The 22,033-nt window shown below is 46.4% G+C and overlaps 1 protein-coding gene across 1 annotated transcript in view; it reads left to right on the forward strand.

Annotated features, from left to right (window-relative positions):
- The first annotated feature begins 228 nt into the window (after positions 1-228).
- Positions 229-22,033, forward strand: part of LOC142574370 (uncharacterized) — a 46,597-nt gene continuing 24,792 nt past the window's right edge. Inside the window, exons 1-4 of the mRNA XM_075683470.1 lie at positions 229-368; positions 11,076-11,220; positions 16,079-16,111; positions 21,609-21,715. Of these exons, the coding sequence (XP_075539585.1) occupies positions 290-368; positions 11,076-11,220; positions 16,079-16,111; positions 21,609-21,715 (364 nt within the window). The 5' untranslated portion in view covers positions 229-289. The remainder of the gene's footprint in view (positions 369-11,075; positions 11,221-16,078; positions 16,112-21,608; positions 21,716-22,033) is intronic.

A 22,033-nucleotide genomic window follows, 5' to 3' on the forward strand; every position in this document is an offset into this window, starting at 1 on the left:
AATACAATCGTCTATTCATCTGGTCTCACTTCTGAATTACACACTACCTGTTCGTGAACAGCTTTGCTTTCTTCAGATTCGCTTCCCTGAAGTAATTAATTATCTATGCGCCAACCACTCAATCTTTGGTCCATCGCCAATTGTGGGCACTGAACACATTTTGAAGGCATCGTCATCGTTGCTGTGGCTATTTTGGTTGTGCAAGGTGAGAAAGAAGAAGAAGATTGTCCACGCGAGCAACGAGCGCCCCGGGCTGCGCTTCGCCCGATTCGATTTTCGCGAAGGTCCGATGTGCGGCTTCTTTATCTCGTGTTGCTCGACGAAGGGACTGCGACACCTCACCACCGTCTCTGCCACTGTTGGAGCAGGTACGTTTATCTATCGCTCTGCAATTAGACCTTTGGTCTACTGAACCCAGATGACCCATGTATGAATGAATCTCTAGTGTAAACCAAAAATCACGTAGTGAGCCACAATCTATTCTAATGGCAGGCGTTAGAATTTCTGTCCTGAATTTTGCACGGCAGCCAATTACCTTCTTTATATAGCGAAAAAGGCGGGATTCGCAGGCGTCAAGCGTCGTGGCGTAAACCTGGCAGCAATAAAGAGAGGCGAGCAAGCTCCTCTTAGTCCGATGGCGTCATCGCAAACAATTACGTTAACGAGCGGGGCCCCGGTTTCTGCTAAATAAAGGCACGTTGCTGTTGTACCGCTAGTTGGTCGCGTGGTGTTAGCTAGTCAATACGAAGCGACCGTGATGAGAATAGACACTCCAACGAAATAAAGTGCGGCGACCCTGTGGCTTAGCGGGCAACCTGCAATCGAAATTATCGCGTCCGCAAACGAAGAGTGAGCGTAAGTATAGCGCATTTCGACGTGTTTACGACAGCACCCACAAAAGCTCATGTTATTCAGAGGTGTCCACCGCCTGCGAACATAAAGTTAGACGCATACACCCTCGTTCAATCTGAGAGAGAACATCGGAGTTATGTTCAAAGTCGGTAATTTTCTTGTTGTCCACTTGTCATGGGGAAAAGTTCTACGTGAATGATTCTTCACAAGAACAGCATAATTAGAACTACAGAGGAACTCATCTAACGCTGACTGTGGACGCTAATGCGAGTAGCAATCGAGCAGTGTAGCGGCAGACCGTATTCCTGAAGTCCCGCTTATTTAACACGTAATGCTAATTCTGAGACATTCGCTGATTCGGCTATATCGCACGTACTCTGATATCGCCCCACTTTGCTATGGCACTAGCTTGTCAAAGTACCCCATGAACATGGAGCCACGACGACGATTGTATGACGCTGACGCAGTGACGATGGAATGAGGAAGGAAGGATATCGATGGAACGACAAAGGCATATAACGACGACGGCATGAGATAACTGGATATCGATTTTTTTTTAATTATGACGATTGCAAGTTGCGCCAACGCAACAACAACGGCATGTCATGACAACCGGATTAGGAACCCAGAAAGACGACGGTCACACGATGGTATGACAACGGATGCGTGCTAGCATCTGCGTAAAGATGAAGCCACGACAGCAACGACATCATCACGATAGAATGACGACAGCGTGATTACGACAGAATGACGAACAAGGAATGACATGGATAGGTCGGCAAAGGTGCTACGACGACGGCCACACGATGCCAATGGGATGACAATGGCGAGACGACAGCGTAGTGACGATTGCATGACAATAACGGCACGACGATGATTGCATGACGACAGCGCAATGAAAACAATGGCAAGACAACGCCGTGGGGAAAGTGAGATGAACACGAGTGTATTATCGCAATGGCATAACGATCACTTTATCGCGAAACCTGTATGACGACGATGGCTTAAAAATGACGGCATTATGAGAGTCGGATGAAATCGCTGGAGTGACGGTGATGGCATAGCCACGACGGCAACACGACGACGGTCTGTCAATGGAGGAATGATAGCCACGGAGGTTGACTGCAGGACAATGGCGCCGTAATCACGCCTGAAAAAGGACAGTATGATTAAAATATGATGATGATGTACCGAACACGCCGGCATCATGACCACGAGCCCATAACTATAGCCCAACCTATTAGACAACCTCTGCAAATGGGCCGGGTTGAAGGCGTGTTGACGATGCCATGACGAGAGTAAGATCACGATGACGGAATGACGACGATAGAACAATCACGACGGCATCCCGACCAGGATCACACACCTAGCGGCCCTAGCCAACTCCGACCACTGGGTTGGCTTAACAGGTTAGATAGATAGATAGATAGATAGATAGATAGATAGATAGATAGATAGATAGATAGATAGATAGATAGATAGATAGATAGATAGATAGATAGATAGATAGATAGATAGATAGATAGATAGATAGATAGATAGATAGATAGATAGATAGATAGATAGATAGATAGATAGATAGATAGATAGATCAAGTTTATTCTCATTCTGTCAAGGATACAGAAATGACTGTGACAAAAAGCTGTCAGAACGGCTTCACTATGTCACAGCCCGATAGAAAAGTTTCGGTGCGGTAACAACACTACCATAAATTAAATAAAAAATTGAAACTTAACAGACAGCGTAGAGCACACACTAAGGTATTGAAATGTAAATTAATAGATAAATGCTAAAGCAGTTTTTACAATCGTCATAAAAATAAATACAAAACTGTTTCTGAGAAAAAGGAATATCTGAAATGCTATCAAAATACAAATATCTACAATAAATACATGGAAAATACAGGAAAAAAGACAGTATAGCATTCAACTTGTTACGAACAGTTACATACTACCAGATGAAACAATTTGATACAATTATAGATTTGACAAGTAAGAAAAGGTTTGTAATAAAACAAGTGTTAAGTAGTAGAAATCTCAGAGCTATACATCACTGTATATAACTTGCGGATAGCCTGATATGAACAATCAAACAAGTCAAAATTGTTAAGAACATTCATTAAGAAGGGAGGAAAGAGTGTAAAGCAAGCGCTCTTTTCCGGAGTTTAATCGTACTTTGTCTACTTCCGAATTGTCTGCATGACGTGTTGGATAATTTGAATGCCTAATTCTTAAATTGGCCCAAACGCGCAAATAGGTTATGTTCTTACGAGTTTCTCATTTGAATTTTCTGCTTAACGTATAATTGTGTCTGATGTACTTTAACTATTCCTGAACTACAGAATAAAATTTTAGTAGATGCCGCAGAATGCGCATCGAAAATATGCCTAATACATTTTTTTTTAACCAAGTATATTTGATTAAGATTAGTGACCGTCGTTGTACCCTATACTAGTTGGGAATAATTTAAACGAGAGCTAAAGATCGAGTGATAAAGCAGAATTAAGCTTGATTCCTCTTGGAAGTAACTATCGAAGCCGACCAATTACACCTGTCACCTGAGTTAATTTTTGCTCAGGATATGTGTTTTGAGGACATGTCTTGCGTGGTAATCCCAGCTCATTTTCGCGGAAAAAAATATGCCCAGACATTTAAAATGGTGAACTATATGAATAGTGTGAGTACTTAAATTATAGGGTTTTACTTACCAAAACCACTTTCTGATTGAGGCACGCCGTAATGGAGGACTCCGGAAATTTCGACCACCTGGGGTTCTTTAACGTGCACCTAAATCTAAGTACACGGGTGTTTTCGCATTTCTCCCCCATCGAAAGCGGCCACCGTGGCCGGCATTCGATCCCGCGACCTCGTGCTCAGGAGCCTAACACCATAGCCACTGAGCAACCACGGCGGGTAGTGTGAGTACTCAGTACTATGTCTTCATGAGGTGGAATAATTTTATTTTTTTGGTCAGAATATAACAGCTTTTGTTTTATTTTCGCTAATACGCATCGCATCTGCTGCTGACCATCTCTCTAGCATTTTCATTGTGTTATTACAAGTTCTTATAAGCTCGTGAATATCATGCCTTGAAAAGCGTATGCTGGTATCATCAGCATATATTATGTATTTGGCCTCGCAAATAATATTTACAATGTCATTAAAGTAGATGTTAAATAATAGTGGGCCTATAATACTGCTATGAGGCACTCCACACAGCAAAGGTTTCACTCCGGAAATAGAGTCTTTTATCTGAACGACCTGTGTCTGTTTGATAAATAAGAGTCAATGAGCGTTATGGCTTCACCACAAATAGCATAGCAATGTAATTTCTTTGCCAATATTTTATGATTTACTTAATCAAAAGTCTTTGAAATATCAATAAAAATACCAAGAACGAGCGCCTATATATTTTCAAATTATCTAAGAATATACTCTTTTTGCTCAAACAGCGCCAGTTCAACTGATTTATTTTTCCGGAAACGAAATTGATTAGGTGTAAATAAATTATATTTATCAGTAAAACTTCAAAATCGAGTGTGCAGAATTTTTTCGAAGGCCTTTGAGAACACAGGCAGAATAGACACCGGTGTATATTGCCAAAGTTATTTCGGTCGCCTTTTTTGTAAAGCACGGTTGCTCTTGCTATTAGCATATTTAAAGGAAAGACAGAGTTAGTTAAGCAAATGTTAAAGATATCTGCTAAAATCGGCGCAATAACATCAGACCTGTGTTTGATAGGACGTATTTGAATTCTGTCAATATCACAACTCGCGCTATTTTTTAGACTTTTTATTGTTAGGACTTTGTGGGCGGTGACCGGACGCAAGTACAATGATTCAGCGTTGTGAACGCTCACGTATTCGCACGCATCAGCCGGAGGTCGTTATCATATCAGTGAAAAAAATTGTTAAACGTGTCAGTCAATTCTGATCCATCCATATCTTTACCGTTTACTTCCAGTTTTGAAACAGGGGTGGTAAAGTGGTCGCGATGAAGGAATGTGTTTAATCTAGACCACAGTACGCCAGAACGATTGTCAGGAACTTCAAGATATGTGGATTGATAGTAACTTCTCGCGGATCGCAAGCGTTTTGTGAGTTTGCTGCGATAACACTTGGAGGCCAGCCAGTCCTCCGGTAAACGAGTATGTACGAATGCTAGGTAAGCTTTAGCTCTTGCTTTCATTTGATGACGCATCTCAGGCGTTATCCGTGGTTTTCGTGTTTTACGGTTTAATCTGCGCTCTTCTAACGGAAAATTCAAATGATATAATCGCTTGAAGATTGCAATAAATTTATTGTAAGCATTGTTTGCGTCTACAGATTTTCTTATATCGCTCCAATCTGCCTGCAATAGACTGTTACGAAATGCACTGAGCGCTACAGCTGTGGCGCTCAGTGCATTTCTATCTATTTATATATCTATCTGTGTTCAATGCACAGACAGACAGACAGACAGACAGACAGACAGACAGACAGACAGACAGACAGACAGACAGACAGACAGACGGACGGACGGACGGACGGACGGACACACTTAAAATCGCTTAAGTAGGCAACGAACACTATTCGCATCAATAGTGGTCAGCAAGATTCTGACTTGCACGTTCGGAAGTATCGCTGTTCAAACACAGTTGGGGTGTTCCCTTTCATATTGGACGAGGGGGTACAGCGTGGCACTGTGTATTTGGGCACGCAGAGATTACCACTTGCGCGTTGGAACACGTTTGTAAGCTGGACAAAGGACATACCTGAATGCGCAGTGAATGAAACAGTTGCGATGCGCTGCGCATCTCGTTAATCCTGGATTTTCGCATATCAGAAGAAAAACAAATTTTAGTCATTCACTCAAGAAAATAAAAGCACTGCAACAAAATATACAGGAGGAGGTCCCAAAGCTCAAGGCTCTAAAGGATGTTCCTCTTCACATTAAAAAGAACAAAACAAACTTCGTGCAAATGCAGCAAATATGTAAATTCGTCAACGAATAATTACACAAAACAGCAAAAGAACTGAAACACGATACAACAATGCACAGAATTACCTGTTGTACAAATTAAAAGACTAAACAAATCAGGAAACAAATGGTGGATGTCACTGAACTCTGAGAAAACAGTATTTATGAGCATCACCAACAAGAAGGTGCCTCTTATGTTTAACTACACCCTCAACACTACACCTATGACTCAGGTCACAAAATACAAATATTTAGGCGTAATCATTAACAACGAGCTTACGTGGAGTGATCATGCATTTGCTTTATAACCATATCTGCACTGAAAAAAACTCGTCTTTTTAAGACACAAGTTAAGGGGGCCACCTGCCAGTGTGACGAAATTAGCTTATGAATCTATTGTTAGGCCAAAACTTGAGTATGCCACCGTGGTGTGGGATCATCACACGAAAAAGACACTGCACTGAACGAGAAAGGTCAAAAGCGCGCTGTGCGATTCATCTACAACAAATTCAGGAATTCTGACTCAATCTCTCCTCATAAAAATTAATCAAATGAAACTTCTCTGTACCAGAAAAAAAATAGCGAGGATAGAATTTTTGCACTCCTTGTTGCATGGAAATCTCGGCATCCCGGCCACATCATATGTAACGCCGGCTTTAACCCGCAAAACACGAGTTTTACTCCTCATTTCGCAAACACTAATTCCCACGAGTTCTCACTTTTACCGAAAAACAATAACTGTCTGGAGTTGACTACTTGAAGCGCTTTTCACGAGGGGAAACTTTAAAAAGGCCATTAACGATATTTTTAACCTGTAATAGAGAGATTTTTGCCACTTGCATTGTGATCCTTTTGGAGGTGGCAGATCTGTATATGCATTTGGAGGTGTTTTATATATGCATGCATGCATTTTAACATATATGTACATTGCTGTTTGTACAATGCATTGTATTCATTCTTTGTATTTACTCTTCCTGCTTGGACCAAGAAGGTCTGCAGTAGTACCATGTAAAAAAAAAACTAAATGTAGATACAGCAATGAGGTATAGAATTGTTAACATGCACTAGTGCTGGAAAACAAGTGACCTGAAAACTTGGTATTGACACGTGTACTTCTTTATCGGGCGACCACTTCTCACCACCTAACAAATGTTATCGCACAGCGCGGGGCGCGCCTGCATGTATCCGAAGTTTCTGGAAAGTTATCGATGCTTCTATCCGCTTGTCTGTTGTCGCCGAACCTTGTGTTACCTGATTTCATCGCGTGACGAGAATGGTGTAGAACTTTGTGGAAGGCACGCGGGTCCCAACGATTAGTCTGGAATGTTCGACGACTGCTGTATAAAAGCCGACGCGCTTGACCCGCTGATCAGATTTTAGACGATCGCCGACCGTGTTCGCCGCTATCGTTGCGCTATAAGTGTAGCCTGTCTTGTGGGCACAGGTTCGCCCAATAAAACTTTGTTTTGTCGTTCACAGTATTGCTACTGTGTTCATCAACGTCACCACCACGTGACAGTATAAGGCTGCACAGAAATACATATTGTACTAAATTAACAACAAACAAATCAGTTAAGTGAACTGTAGCAAAGAGGCAGAATTGTAACAAGTACTCATACAAAAAAAGAAACTGAGATATGGTCAAACGTTGTACAGAGAGTTTGGCACCAAAATGAAGCAAACAGATGATTCGAAATTACATTACAGCAGTCAGAGATTAACTAAATATGATAATAAATGCTTTTTAAAACTGCCTTTACTAGGAAACAGAATTATGTCAGTTGGAATGCAGTTACAGAGGGACGTCGCTACAACGCCGAAGTGAATTTACAGTAATTCGTTCTAATTTTAGGCAATAAGAAGTTTGAAAGTCGACCTTTAAGTTTATTAGCAAGTGGCGTGGACCGGTAGGTGGCATGGACCGTTAGGGTATCCCGCGACATCACATAGACCTGGAAACCTCTGCCACTTCCATTATGTCGGAGTTTCGCGAGCCAGCAAAACCAGCGCAGCACTACGCGATAACGAAACCCCTGAAACGGCAAAGCGCGGGCGTTGCAGAGTCGAGCGATAACGAAACCTTTCGGCCACCCGCGTCGTTGTCAAGGATAACGTCAATGTGTTATTGTTTTAAAGATCCCATATAACGCACAAGTGGCATTTTCTTCCGTTTCATAATGCAATGCAACTATCTTTTTTTTCATAATGAGAAATTGAGTACTGGCGACAGAAATAAACATGAGGAGTGCCTTCATCATCAGGCTAGTACTTCAATGCCCCTGGAATGTCCCTGATGAGTCACAAATCGTGTACGGCATTTACCTGAATTTCACAATTACTAAACCATTCTTGGCGATGATACTGATTCCTCATGCGTCCTCCACCATTGATGTATCACTTCAGCTGGACTTAAATGTGTCTTTAGTGTCCCTTTAACTTTGCGACAAACATACGTCGTTTTGGGGGGGAGTGGGGAGGGGAGAGGGAGGGTGGCTGTCCTTAAGTTGTGGGAGTTCAGGCTAACGCACCCGTACCCGGCCAGCTAAGGTCTACGGAGACACGTAGCCCCTCCCCACTCCGCAGCGCACGCAAAGGGGCGCCGCGGCGGGTTCGCCGACTCAGCGGCAAGGCGAAGAGACGACTCCCGCCGTGGTACAAACGAATAGTGGGTTTATTCCCTATCATGTACAAAAGCCACTAGGGTGGCAGTCGCAGACTACGGGCGAAAGCTCCCGGGAAGTCTGCTTCGCCGCATCGACTCTTCCGAGCAGGTTCGACACACACCAAAGGAGCCGCCTTGCTAGGAAGCGCGCGGGACCAAGTGAGACACAGCCAAGAGCACCAAAGGTCACCTCCGATGCTGAAAGAGGGAGAAGCCCACGAGAGGGGCCCGCTCCTCAGGCGCTGTTCCTACGCGCGGTGTAACGCGAGCCGCGCGCGCACGCAGCGGGCTCCGCAATGCGCCGGCGCCAGCGGCTGCGGGGAATGTACGCTATCCAACATAAGGCTCGAACTGCGTGTCCCCAGCGATCGCACTGGCGAACGGCCCAAGTCGAGCGTGAAACGGAGAAGGGGGTCCAAAGGGGGCCCCACAATGTTGATCTAGAGCTTTATTATTAACGTGCAGGTTATGATAGTACCTGATATGATAACCCCATATGATAGTACTCGCTGAATGAAATTATTGTACACTTTTCTTTTCAACGACACTATTGACCTGCGAGTCATAATTTGATAATACCCATTTATATTCTGTAAATTTTCTTCTCATGATCAGGGTTTCCTGTGAGTAACTGACTTAGATAAGCGTACCCCTAGTCACACTCTAGAGGCTGACTCCCGATCATCAAGTCTTGTTCGCTTGACAGGTTATTCAACGTTACCATTGTCTTCTGCATAATAATATTCAACCTACCCTTACACTTTCTCAGTTAAAATTCTCATTCAACTATTCCAATGAGTCCCCGGCGTTGCTGAACAGGACAATGTCATCGGCAACCTGAAGGTCGTTGAGATATTCGGCGGCGATCGCCGGTCCTAATCCTTCCCAGTCTAACAGCTTGAATATTTCTTGTAAGCATGCAGTGAGATTGTGTCTCTTTGCCTCACCGCTTTCCCCACAAGTATTTTTCCACTTCTCTTGCAGGATATTTAAAACATGTGACGCCACGACTATCACTCACGCAGAGTCGAAGCCTGAGGATTTGCGGATACGTGCAGTGTGACTAAACGTAAATGTAAAGGTTACAAATACACGAAATAATTTTTTAGTTGGCTGCCGAATACTGCAAGCACCACGGCCATGATATGAAGTCCTGTATGATATGAAGTCCTTCTGTACAATCTATAGGATATGCACTTACACCAATCACTACACACAAATGTCGTAGCATCGCACAAACGTTCTCAATTAAGTGACCGAAGTGCGCGCCACCGGCAGAGTGCACAAGGCCGCGCAATTCGAGTGACGTAAATGCTGATCTTGCTGATACGACACGTTTTAGCGACTGCGCTTAGCGTCGTGCATGCTTCACATTTTTCACTTCGCGATACCAGGCCACTGTGACCGGCGTTTTCACGCCGTCATGTTCCATCTGTATGCACATAGCGCAATATACTAGAAGCACTGCTTGATAAGGTTTCTTCATGCGTGGATGACGAAAATGCCTTGTGCTCGGCACCTACAAAGTCACGTCACTGAAAGGTATCTTCGAGCAGTACCTCAGTCTCATGTGCCTAATCACGTTACACAGATTAAGTTTCGTTCTGAATTAATTGCCATTAGGTATATAGAAATAGATTTCTGTGAAAGAGCATGTGGGAAAGAGCTAAGCTCAGTAGTTCGGACTGGTTGCTTTTTCATTATGGTATCCAGCGTGTTAAACTCCTAAAGGGTGACGTAGAAGGCCGGTCCTGTGCGTCCTCTACCCTCATGTTTTGCGATGAACACGAGAACAATTTAAGACGGGCTCGAACAATTGGTTCCGCACCTTTATTTTGTCGTAGAGGTTTCCTCTCCAGAATGTTCGCAATATACCACATAAGTTTCGTCAAGGGACCATGAAATGAAACCGACCCACCTGAGTCGCTCAACCTTTGGCACAGTTCCTTCGACCAAGTATTAGAAATTTGTGATCACTTTAATGATAAACAACATTTATAAGGCGGAGCTTTTCTACTTTCCTATATTACTCTGTATTTGTGAAACAAGTATCACCATTTGGTATTTATGTACTACTTTCAGCTCGTGACAGCCTCTTTTCTCCTTTCTAGCTTCTTTTTTGCGACAGTTTGGCTAGATAGTTTCTTTGCCGTCTGCTAATATCGCACAACGCCTAAAGCGAGTTACCTGTTGTCTCGTCTCTGTTTTTACCTATCACAACCTGTGTGTTATGGCGCATCTTGGATGACCAAGACAACGAACTAGCCCTATTGAATGCGCTACTCTGATCCCTCAGCACGGTCCACACAATCTTTCGCAGTAGCTGTACACTGTACCAAGCTAATAAACAGCCCCATTTTGCTGCCGTTGTACATAAGTAGATGTAACATGGTTATAATGGAGCGTTTTCAGGACAGGACACTCAAAGAATGCAGAGAGGGGAGTCGCTGACGTATTATTTCTGTGTCCTGTCCTCCAAACGCGCCGTTATGACCATGTGTCATCAAGCCAGCAACAACCTAGCCCCTCTAAGTCTCTTAGTTGTTCATAACGTTTGCAACGACTCAGCTACGCATACACATCGTCGCCTTTGGCACCTGCAGGGAATCTCTGCTCGTGTAGACGACGCAGTAGCAAGACAGGAGCACGTCCAGCGACCATGGCCGCCGGCACGGTCATCAGGTACAACATCGACTCTGACGGCGGAATCAGCAGTAGTAGCAACAGCGCAAGCCTAGTCGTAAACGAGTGAGTTCTGCGGACAGTCACCCCGCTACAATATCTGTTGTACTTTCTTTCTGACCATCGCGCTGATTCGAACAGCGCCACACTACAGGCGCCGCAGACAGCGCCGCCGCTAAAGTCCAAGTGAACATGCGCCGAGTTGCAAAAATAAGCGAAGCATTATGTCATTTGCACTTTGTCAGCAGCCACATGAAAAGGCCTCACGCTTTCACTATTCTTTTAATTAACCTTCATGAGCCAGTTTATAATTCTAGAAGGTTTATTTATTAATTCGGTTGAATATCTCAAAACAGCTTTGAAGCTGTCAGAGTCACTTTAGGAGAGAGTAAATTTCACAACATGGATTTCTTTAACGTGCACCTAAATCTAAGTACACGAGTGCTTTCGCATTTCACCCCTCATGGAAATGCGGCTGGGAATGCAACCTGCCAGCGCCTGATCGGCAGCAGAACAACGCCGTGACGACTGAGTTATTGTGGCGATTACACTTCGTATAATTTTTTGAGTAACTATCTTCTTATAAATCCACGTTTCGTTACACTACATTTACAGAATCTTTGAAATGAGTTGCACTTTTGCACAACGCATTATGTTTCACCCTCTTTGACCGTTTAAGGAAGGTCTCGGAAATCGTGCCACAGCAGTGCTGCACTTCATCGATTTGACAAGAAAGTGAGCCACGAATGTTAAACTCTTGTCATAACAGCGGCAACTTGGAATACCTTTCCGAGCAAACGCGACATAGGCATAGATTCTCGCGTTAAGTATCTTTTTATAGAGAAGCTGTATACCCCTACCATCCAAGCAAGTTTTGTGTCATTGTGGTAAGCAAAAAAAAATTCCCCACACGTGGGCCAATCCCGAAGATAGTGCAATACCGGCCCGTCCCGCGGCGGAGGTGAAGCAGGCGTTAAGCACTCCCCATGCGTGGGCTGATTCCGAAGATAGAGCTATGCCGGGCCGATCCGCGGCGGAGAAGCAAGCGTTGAGCACTCCCCATACGTGGGCCGATCCCGAGGACAGAGCAATACCGGGCCGAGCCACGGCGGAGGAAAAGCAGGCGTTAAGCACTCGCCATACGTGGGCCGATTCCTAAGACAGTGCAATGCCAGGCCGATCCGCGGTGAAGCAAGCGTTAAGCACTCCCCGTACGTGGGCCGATTCCGAAGACAGTGCAATGCCGGGCCGAGCCGCGGAGGAGCAGCAAGCTTTAAGCTCTCCACATACGAGGGCCGATTCCGAAGAGAGTGCAATGCCGGGCCGAGCCACGGCGGAGGAGAAGCAGGCGTTAAGCACTCCCCATACGTGGGCCGATACCGAAGATAGTGCAATACCGGGCCGATCCGCCACGGAGAAGAAAGCGTTAAGCACTCCCCATACGTGGGCCGATTCCGAAGACAGTGAAATGCCGGGCCGAGCCGCCCTGGAGGAGAAGCAGGTGTTCAGCACTCCCCATGTCTGGGCCATACCCGAAGATAGTGCTATACCGGGCCGATCCGCGGCGGAGAAGTAAGCGTTAAGCACTCCCCATACGTGGGTCGATCCCGAAAACAGTGCAATGCCGGGCCAAGCCGCGGCGCAGGAGAAGCAGGCGTTAAGCACTCCCCCTAAGTGGGCCGATACGGAAGATAGTGCAATGCCGGGCCGATCCGCGGCGGAGAAGCAAGCGTTAAGCACTCGCCATACGTGGGCCGATTCCGAAGACAGTGCAATGCCGGACCGAGCCGCGGTGGAGAAGCAAGCGTTAAGCACTCCCCATACGTGGGCCGATTCCGAAGACACTGCAATGCAGGGCCGATCCGCGTCGGAGAAGCAAGCGTTCAGCACTCCCCATACGTGGGCCGATCCCGAAGACAGTGCGATGCCGGGCCGAGCAGCGGCATAGGAGAAGCAGGTGTTCAGCTCTCCGCATACGTGGGCCGTACCCGAAGATAGTGCTATACCGGGCCGATCCGCGGCGGAGAAGTAAGCGTTAAGCACTCCCCATACGTGGGCTGATTCCGAAAACAGTGCAATTCCGGGCCGAGCCGCGGCGGAGGAGAAGCAGGCGTTAAGCACTCCCCATAAGTGGGCCGATAGCGAAGATAGGGCAATGCCGGGCCGATCCGCGGCGGAGAAGCAGGCTTCAGCACTCCCCATAAGTGGGCCGATACCGAAGATAGTGCAATGCCGGGCCGATCCGCGGCGGAGAAGCAAGCGTTAAGCGCTCCACATACGAGGGCCGATTCTGAAGACAGTGCAATGCCGGGCCGAGCCGCGGCGGAAAAGCAAGCGTTAAGCACTCCCCATACGTGGACCGATCCCGAAAACAGTGCAATGCCGGACCGAGCCGCGGTGGAGGAGAAGCAGTCATTAAGCACTCCCCATAAGTGGGCCGATCCCGAAGATAGTGCAATCCCGGGTCGATCCGCGGCGGAGAAGCAAGCTTCAAGCACTCCACTTACGTGGGCCGATTCCGAAGACAGTGCAATGCAGGGCCGAGGCGCGGCAGAGGAGTAGTAGGCATTAAGCACTCCCCAATCGTGGGCCGATTTTGAAGACAGTGCAATGCCGGGCCGAGCCGCGGCGGAGAAGCAAGCGTTAAGTACTCCCCATACGTGGGCCGATTCCGAAGACAGTGCAATGCCGGGCCGACACACGGCGGAGAAGCCAGCGTTAAGCACTCCCCATACGTGGGCCGATCCCGAAGACAGTGCAATGCCGGGCCGAGCAGCGGCAAAGGAGAAGCAAGCATTAGGCACTCCCCATACGTGGGCCGATTCCGAAGACAGTGCAATGCCGGGCCGACCCGTGGCGGAGAAGCAAGCCTTAAGCACTCCCCATACGTGGGCCGATTCCTAAGACAGTGCAATGCCAGGCCGATCCGCGGCGGAGAAGCAAGCGTTAAGCACTCGCTATAAGTGGGCCGATCCCGAAGACAGTGCGATGCCGGGCCGAGCAGCGGCAGAGGAGAAGCAAGCATTAGGCACTCCCCATACGTGGGCCGATTCCAAAGACGGTGCAATGCCGGGCCGACCCGTGCCGGAGAAGCAAGCATTAAGCACTCCCCATACGTGGGCCGATTCCAAAGACAGTGCAATGCCGGGCCGACCCTGCGGCGGAGAAGCAAGCTTTAAGCACTCCCCATATGTGGGCCGATTCCTAAGGCAGTGCAATGCCAGGCCGATCCGCGGCGGAGAAGCAAGCGTTAAGCACTCGCTATAAGTGGGCCGATCCCGAAGACAGTGCGATGCCGGGCCGAGCAGCGGCAGAGGAGAAGCAAGCATTAGGCACTCCCCATACGTGGGCCGATTCCGAAGACAGTGCAATGCCGGGCCGACCCGTGGCGGAGAAGCAAGCATTAAGCACTCCCCATACGTGGGCCGATTCCAAAGACAGTGCAATGCCGGGCCGACCCGCGGCGGAGAAGCAAGCTTTAAGCACTCCCCATATGTGGGCCGATTCCTAAGGCAGTGCAATGCCAGGCCGATCCGCGGCGGAGAAGCAAGCGTTAAGCACTCGCTATAAGTGGATCGATCCCGAAGACAGTGCGATGCCGGGCCGAGCAGTGGCAGAGGAGTAGTAGGCGTTAAGCACTCCCCATACGTGGGCCGATTCCGAAGACAGTGCAATGCCGGGCCGACCCGTGGCGGAGAAGCAAGCTTTAAGCACTCCCCATAAGTAGGCCGATACCGAAGATAGTGCAATGCCGGGCCGACCCGTGGCGGAGAAGCAAGCTTTAAGCACTCCTCATACATGGGCCAATCCCGATGACAGTGCAATGCCGGGCCGAGCCGCGGAAGAGGAGAAGCAGGCGTTAAGCACTCCCCATACGTGAGCCGATCCCGAAGATATTGCAATGCCGCGCCTACCCACGGCGGTGGTGCAGTTCGCCATTAAGGGGGCAGCCACATACACAGCTTCGCCGTTCTTCCTTCTTCACAGAGTGGAAGTGCACTGAGATTTTTTTGAGGGTTGTGTATTTAATAGAGAAGGAGCGGCAACTTGCTTCTAAGTATAGGCTTATTTTCAATACGAGCTTTTTTTTAACGTCATACATATTTCAGAAAATCGGCTGTGACAGCTAGCATAATTCTTGTGCTTGAGCTGGATTACTGGAAGAGTCAGACATGATTTACAAGAGAAATTCAGATGCATTATTGACTTAACATAATTATCATTAGGTTTTTAACTAAATACTCTACCGCATGTATTGGAATTTACGAATTGTAGCCAATGAGTATGCAAGGCGCATCTACTTGGAACAATTCTGTGGATGCCGCCGGTTTCAATATAAGCGCCATCAAACGTCGGTTAAAAATGCACTTTTGTGCAACTTGCTGACATCACTTTTACACAGTGAAGGCAAAATTCTTCGATTTGCCACGTATTTCGCCGCACACATTGAGAATCAATATCTCGAAACTGCCTGGTGTCATCCGGAAAATTTGTTCCAAGTCTATGCTCTCCACGCACTCAACGACTGCCATTTTCAAATGGCAACATGTGCCGTAAACTGGCTAGTTAAAAATGTTATTTGGTAAATTTTCTTAATTAGTCGATTATGCATCTGGATTTTTCATGTATGTAATGCCCGCCTCTGAGTGGTGCAGCCCAGGGAATAGAATTATGCTATCTGCCACAGGCGATGTTATAAAATTGTGTTTAGCGTAAAAAGAAACAGCCCATATAATTTAGGGATCTCTGATTAAAAACGGTATTATGGTGGAAGGGGCAATTTGAGATATCTATTTCTAACCATAATTGGAAGCCGTTGGTGGCGACTTGGATTTTCTGCCGATGGACAATTTGGCACAACAGCAGAGCGTCAATACTTCACCTATACAAACACTAAGCGTGATATTTTCTCTTCTTGTTTCAGGAGGAATGCCGGTGGCGCCGAGGCAGAACACGAGTAAGTGCAACAGTGCAGTGACTGTCTGAACCTCTGTGTGTTGTCACGATTTCACTCCGTGAACTCGCATAAAGCTGTGCTCAAATAGCGGCTTGAGACAGCCGTGTCGCGAACGCTAAGCCCTCTACAATGCTACAAATTCCAGGCGACGGCCATACAGATAAACGGCTGAGATAAAATGACTTAGATAACCTTATCGAGATAAATATCGATGGTCATAGACGCGCCTATACTTATCTTTCTCGCTGACAGTGGAGCGGGCACAATTTATGCCCCCACAGACACAGCAAAGTGGCTCGGTTGCGCGTTTTGCGCGTCACATTTTTTTTTTTTTGTCATTCATCAGGGAGAGCTTAGTCGTTCGGTCAATAAGCTCAATTCTAACACGTAAGTTTTTTTAGCAGATGATTGCATTTCTGAAACTTAAAGACGTGAGTATTCAGATAAAAACAATGGATGTGTGGGTACGTATGTGTGAACCTCGAATGAATCATTCTGTCTGAGTACAGACAAATACGTCTAATTAAAGCATGGATGACATTTAGCAGCTTTCCACATTGCTTCCTCGTCAAAGCAGAGAATGAAAATGGGGGAGGGGGGGCGAGGGCTTATTGTGCCTTTAGACTTCTCTGCTCAGGACTTTTGCCACTCGGCACTCTGCATTTTCCAAGCCGCGGTCACGTGCGCTGAACCCAAGACAACCGCGCATCCACGGCCGCACGTGAAGTGTGCGCCTGCGTTCAACGGAAGTTGTTATTTTATCTACATGTTGCGTTAATTATACCGTGTTTATTGCTGACTCGCAGATTTGTACTAATCAAACTACATGAAAAGAAGCGACACGCGTGTAAATATCTTTTAAGTGGTGCTAACTCTACCTCTCCGCGCATCTACGTCACAATAGAATACAGAGGACAGAGTATTCTCATCATCATCTTGCGAAAGATGATGACAATATTCAAAGTGCCAAACCACGTCCATCATCTTCATGATCGGTACGCCAGTGAAGATCTGTGGATGCAAGGAGAGGATGAGGAAGACTAAGTGACAGAAGCCGTAAGATGGCGACGAATGTGCTATATCAAGTAGCGTGTTTAAATCAGCATGGCGTCTCCGTTACAGTATACAACGTCCGCACGGCTACTTGCAACAAACAAGCAGCCTGTCCACCCGATGCTCGAACTAGATTTGCTCACCTGCATACTTACCTCACACAGCGAACAGGCCGCCGGTGTGTAACACTGGCACACCGGACAAGCCGCCATTGGAATCTGAAGCTGGCAACGTTTAACGCAAGCACATTATCTAGTGAGGCGAGTCTAGTGGTGCTATTGGAGGAATTAGAAGGCAGTAAATGAGACATAATAGGGCTCATTGAAGTTAGGAGGACAAAAGAAGCATATACAGTGCTAAAGAGCGGGCACGTCCTGCGCTACAGGGGCTTAGTCGAGAGACGAGAACTAGGAGTCGGATCCCTGAATAATAAGGATATAGCTGGTAACATACAGGAATTCTATAGCATTAACGAGAAGGTGGCAGGTCTTGTTGTGAAACTTAATAAGCGGTACAAATTAAAGGTCGTACAGATCTACGCCACTACATCCAGTCATGATGACCAGGAAGTCGAAAGCTTCTATGAATACGTGGAATCGGCGATGGGTAAAGTCAAAACAAAATACACTATACTGACGGGCGACTTCAATGCCACGGTAGGCAACAGGCAGGCTGGAGACAAGTCAGGGGGGCAATATGGCATACGCTCTAGGAATAGCAGGGGAGAGTTATTGTAAAGTTTCCAGAACACAATAACATGCGGATAAGGAATACCTTCTTCCGCAAGCGGGATAGCCGAAAGTGGACGTGGAGGAGCCCGAATGGCGAGACTAGAAATGAAATAGGCTTTATACTCTGTGCTAACCCTCGCATCACACAAGATGTGGACGTGCTCGGCAAGGTGCGCTGCAGTGACCACAGGATGGTAAGAACTCGAATTAGCCTAGATTTTAGGAGGGAACGGAAGAAACTGGTACATAAGAAGCCGATCAATGAGTTAGCGGTAAGAGGAAAAATAGAGGAATTCCAGATCAAGCTACAGAACAGGTATTCAGCCTTAACTCAGGAAGAGGACCTTAGTGTTGAAGATATGGACGACAATCTTATGGGCATAATTAAGGAGTGTGCAATAGAAGTCGGGGGTAACTCCGTTAGACAGGATGCCTGTAAGTTATCGCAGGATACGAAAGTTCTGATCAAGAAACGCCCCCCCCCCCCCCCCCACTGTATGAAAGCCTCTAACTTTACAGCTAGAATAGAACTGGCACAACTTTCCAAGTTAATCAGAAAGCGTAAGAAAGCTGACATAAGGAAGTACAACATGGATATAATTGAACATGCTCTCAAGAACGGAGGAAGCCTAAAAGCAGTGAAGAAGAAACTAGGAATAGACAAGAATCAGATGTATGCGTTAAGAGACAAAACCGGCAATATCATTAATAATATGGATGATATAGATCAAGTGGCTGAGGAGTTCTATAGAGATTTATACAGTACCAGTGGCACCCACGACGATAATCGAAGAGAGAATAGTCTATAAGAATTTGAAATCCCACAAGTAACGCCGGAACAAGTTAAGAAAGCCTTGGGAGCTATGCAAAGGGGTAAGGCAGCTGGGGAGGATCACGTAACAGCATATTTGTTGAAGGATGGCGGGCAGATTGTTCTAGAAAAACTGGCCACCCTGTATAAGCAATGCCTCAAGACTTCGAGCGTACCGCGATCTTGGAAGAACGCTAACATAATCCTAATTCATAAGAAAGGGGACGCCAAAGACTTGAAAAATTATAGACCAATCAGCTTACTGTCCGTTGCCTACAAAGTATTTATTAAGGTAATCGCAAATAGAATCAGGAACACCTTAGACTTCTGTTAACCAAAGGACCAGGCAGGATTCCGTAAAGGCTACTCAATAATAGACCATATTCACACTATCAATCAGGTGATAGAGAAATGTGCGGAATGTAACCAACCCTTATATATAGCTTTCATTAATTACGAGAAAGCGTTTCATTCAGTCGAAACCTCAGCAGTCATGGAGACATTACGGAATCAGGGTGTAGACGAGCCGTATGTAAAAATACTGAAAGATATATATAGCGGCTCCACAGCCACCGTAGTCCTCCATAAAGAAATCAACAAAATCCCAATAAAGAAAGGCGTCAGACAGGAAGATACGATCTTCCAATGCTATTCACAGCGTGTTTACAGGAGGACTATTCAGAGACCTGGACTGAGAAGAATTCGGGATAAGAGTTAATGGAGAATACCTTAGTAACTCGCGATTCGCTGATTATATTGCCTTGCTTAGTAACTCAGGGGACCAATTGCAATGCATGCTCACTGACCTGGAGAGTCAAAGCAGAAGGGTGGGTCTAAAAATTAATCTGCAGTAAACTAAAGTAATGTTTAACAGTCTCGGAAGAGAACAGCAATTTACGATAGGTATCGAGGCACTGGAAGTAGTAAGGGAATGCATCTACTTATGACAGGTAGTGACGGCGGAACCGGATCATGAGCCGGAAATAATCACAAGAATAAGAATGGGCTGGGGTGCGTTTGGCAGGCATTCTCAGATCATGAACAGCAGGTTGCCTTTATATCCCTCAGGAGAAAAGTGTATAATAGCTGTGTCTTACCAGTACTCGCCTACAGGGCAGAAACCTGGAGGCTTACGAAGAGGGTTCTACTTAAATTGAGGACGACGCAACGAGCTTTGGAAAGAAGAATCATGGGTGTAACGTTAAGAGATAAGAAAAGAGCAGATTAGATGAGGGAACAAACGCGAGTTAATGACATCTTAGTTGAAACCAAGAAAAAAAATTGGCTTGGGCAGGACATGTAACGAGGAGGGAAGATAACCGATGGTCATTAAGAGTTACGGACTGGATTCAAAGGGAAGGGAAGCCTAGCAGGAGGCGGCAGAAAGTTAGGTGGGCGGATGAGATTAGGAAGTTTGCGGGGACAACATGGCCACAATTAGTACATGACCGGGGTAGTTGGAGAAGTATGGGAGAGGCCTTTGCCCTGCAGTGGGCGTAAGCAGCATGATGATGATGATGATGACGATGACGACACTTACCTGACCATGCCAGGCTGGTGTGCAATATTTTATGCTCGAAATGGTGCGGAAACGCCAGGTTGTACCTCGACAGTATCCGAGTTGTCTGGGAAAAGAAGATACAAGGGACAAACGGCGCGAGGGACGCCACGAATGTTGTCGCGTCGCTGGCTGAACGGAATTTCCGTGGCCCGTGTTACGACCGAGAGTACAATTACGTAAAAGAGTGTTTGTGCCACAGTATAAAGAAGTGCTCGTCCTGGGTGACGGCCCCATTTTAGAGAACTGCAAGAATTTTCCACAGAAATGACCGAAGTTCGCAGCTGACCCTCCGCTTTCGCCCGTGGATAATGCCGTGTGCTCAAGGCAAGTTTCCGTAAAGGCGACAAAAAAGATGCGCCCAAGATTCGTAGTCGAATGTGCTAACCCTGTCGTAGGTACTTATGGTTCGAAGCCTAAGTTGGAGAATGCATGCCTTTGGTCGTCAATTTCCTAGTAGAGAAGCGCCTCGAAAGTGTTACAACAGACAAGGTAGGTTGCTTTTGTGGTACTTCTCGATGTGATGTGCAAGGCAGAGGCTTGCGCGGCCTTACAAGAGAACTTTGAACGGGTCCCAGAAATAGGTTCTAAAATTTAGAAAGGAACGCCTTTAAGCTGCTGAACTATATGAAACTAGAACTAGTTGCTGCAGTGGTCAGGAAGGCGGGAAATAATTTTTAGGGCGTCTTTTTTGGCTTCAAGACGCATAAACGATATCCATTTTAGGGTGATCGTAATTCGAGAGGAGCACCCTCCTGGCGGCGTGCCGTTTCACAGTGTTTCCGGAGGCAACCACAAATTTAGAGGTTAAATTACTCCTATGGGGTGTCTAGGTCTTTGGTTGTGACACATTTTTTTGAGGTATGAAAATCTTGGCAAATGCCGAGCCATCAATATTGACGTGGAAATGTTGTTCCATTCGCACCGCCCTGCTGATGACTTCCGTTAGTACGTACATTTGTACTTTCAGCTATGAACACGCTGTGAAAGCTCTCTGTAGTCATTTTTAGAACTTTGGTTCTTTTACTTTAAGTGCGCTTTCTTGTAAATGAAGAAAGCCAAACCCGTATTCCATTTCTTGCATTTAGTGCCACGACATGGCATTTGCTACATATCCCCCTCCCCCCTTACCGACTCTTCTGGGGGCCTGTAATATATCAGAAATGAAAAGTAAAATCAAAATATGACTTGCTGAAACGTCACAGGCTAAGCAACACCTGACGCCGCAAACACGGCGCCGAGAAAATGGCGAGTTAGAAGAGGGTATATATTGTAAAGATAGGCTGTCGCGTTTTTCCCACATTTATCGGGGGACGTCAAGGCTATTATTAATGTCGTTTGCAGATCGGTGCACAGCCGGGAGCGGTATGTGGTGATGGCGATGATGCTGCTGCTCTTGATCATCGGCTGCACGCTGTTCGGCATGCTCTTCTGGATGCTTTCAGAGGACCGTGAGTGCCGATCATCATCTTTGACATGCACACGCACACACACACGCACAGTACGGTAAGATCTGGTTTCACCGCCTATGCGTGTCTCTCGAAGGGCACTTTGACGCCGTGGGAATTCTGAGGTTTCGGCCTTCGATGGCGGCTCCTTAGAGCATTATGGACACTACGAATATGCAGAGCTTCGGTCAAATTTGCTGGGGTCACCGAAATACATCATGCAACGTTGTTTGCCCACACATTGAATCTTGCATAACTAGTAGCGCCAGATATACGTGACTCTTCCTGTTAAACTGCCAATTGACTTCCCCTCAAGTTTTT

This window comes from Dermacentor variabilis, chromosome 3 (assembly GCF_050947875.1).
Source record: "Dermacentor variabilis isolate Ectoservices chromosome 3, ASM5094787v1, whole genome shotgun sequence".
Lineage (NCBI taxonomy): Eukaryota > Metazoa > Arthropoda > Arachnida > Ixodida > Ixodidae > Dermacentor > Dermacentor variabilis.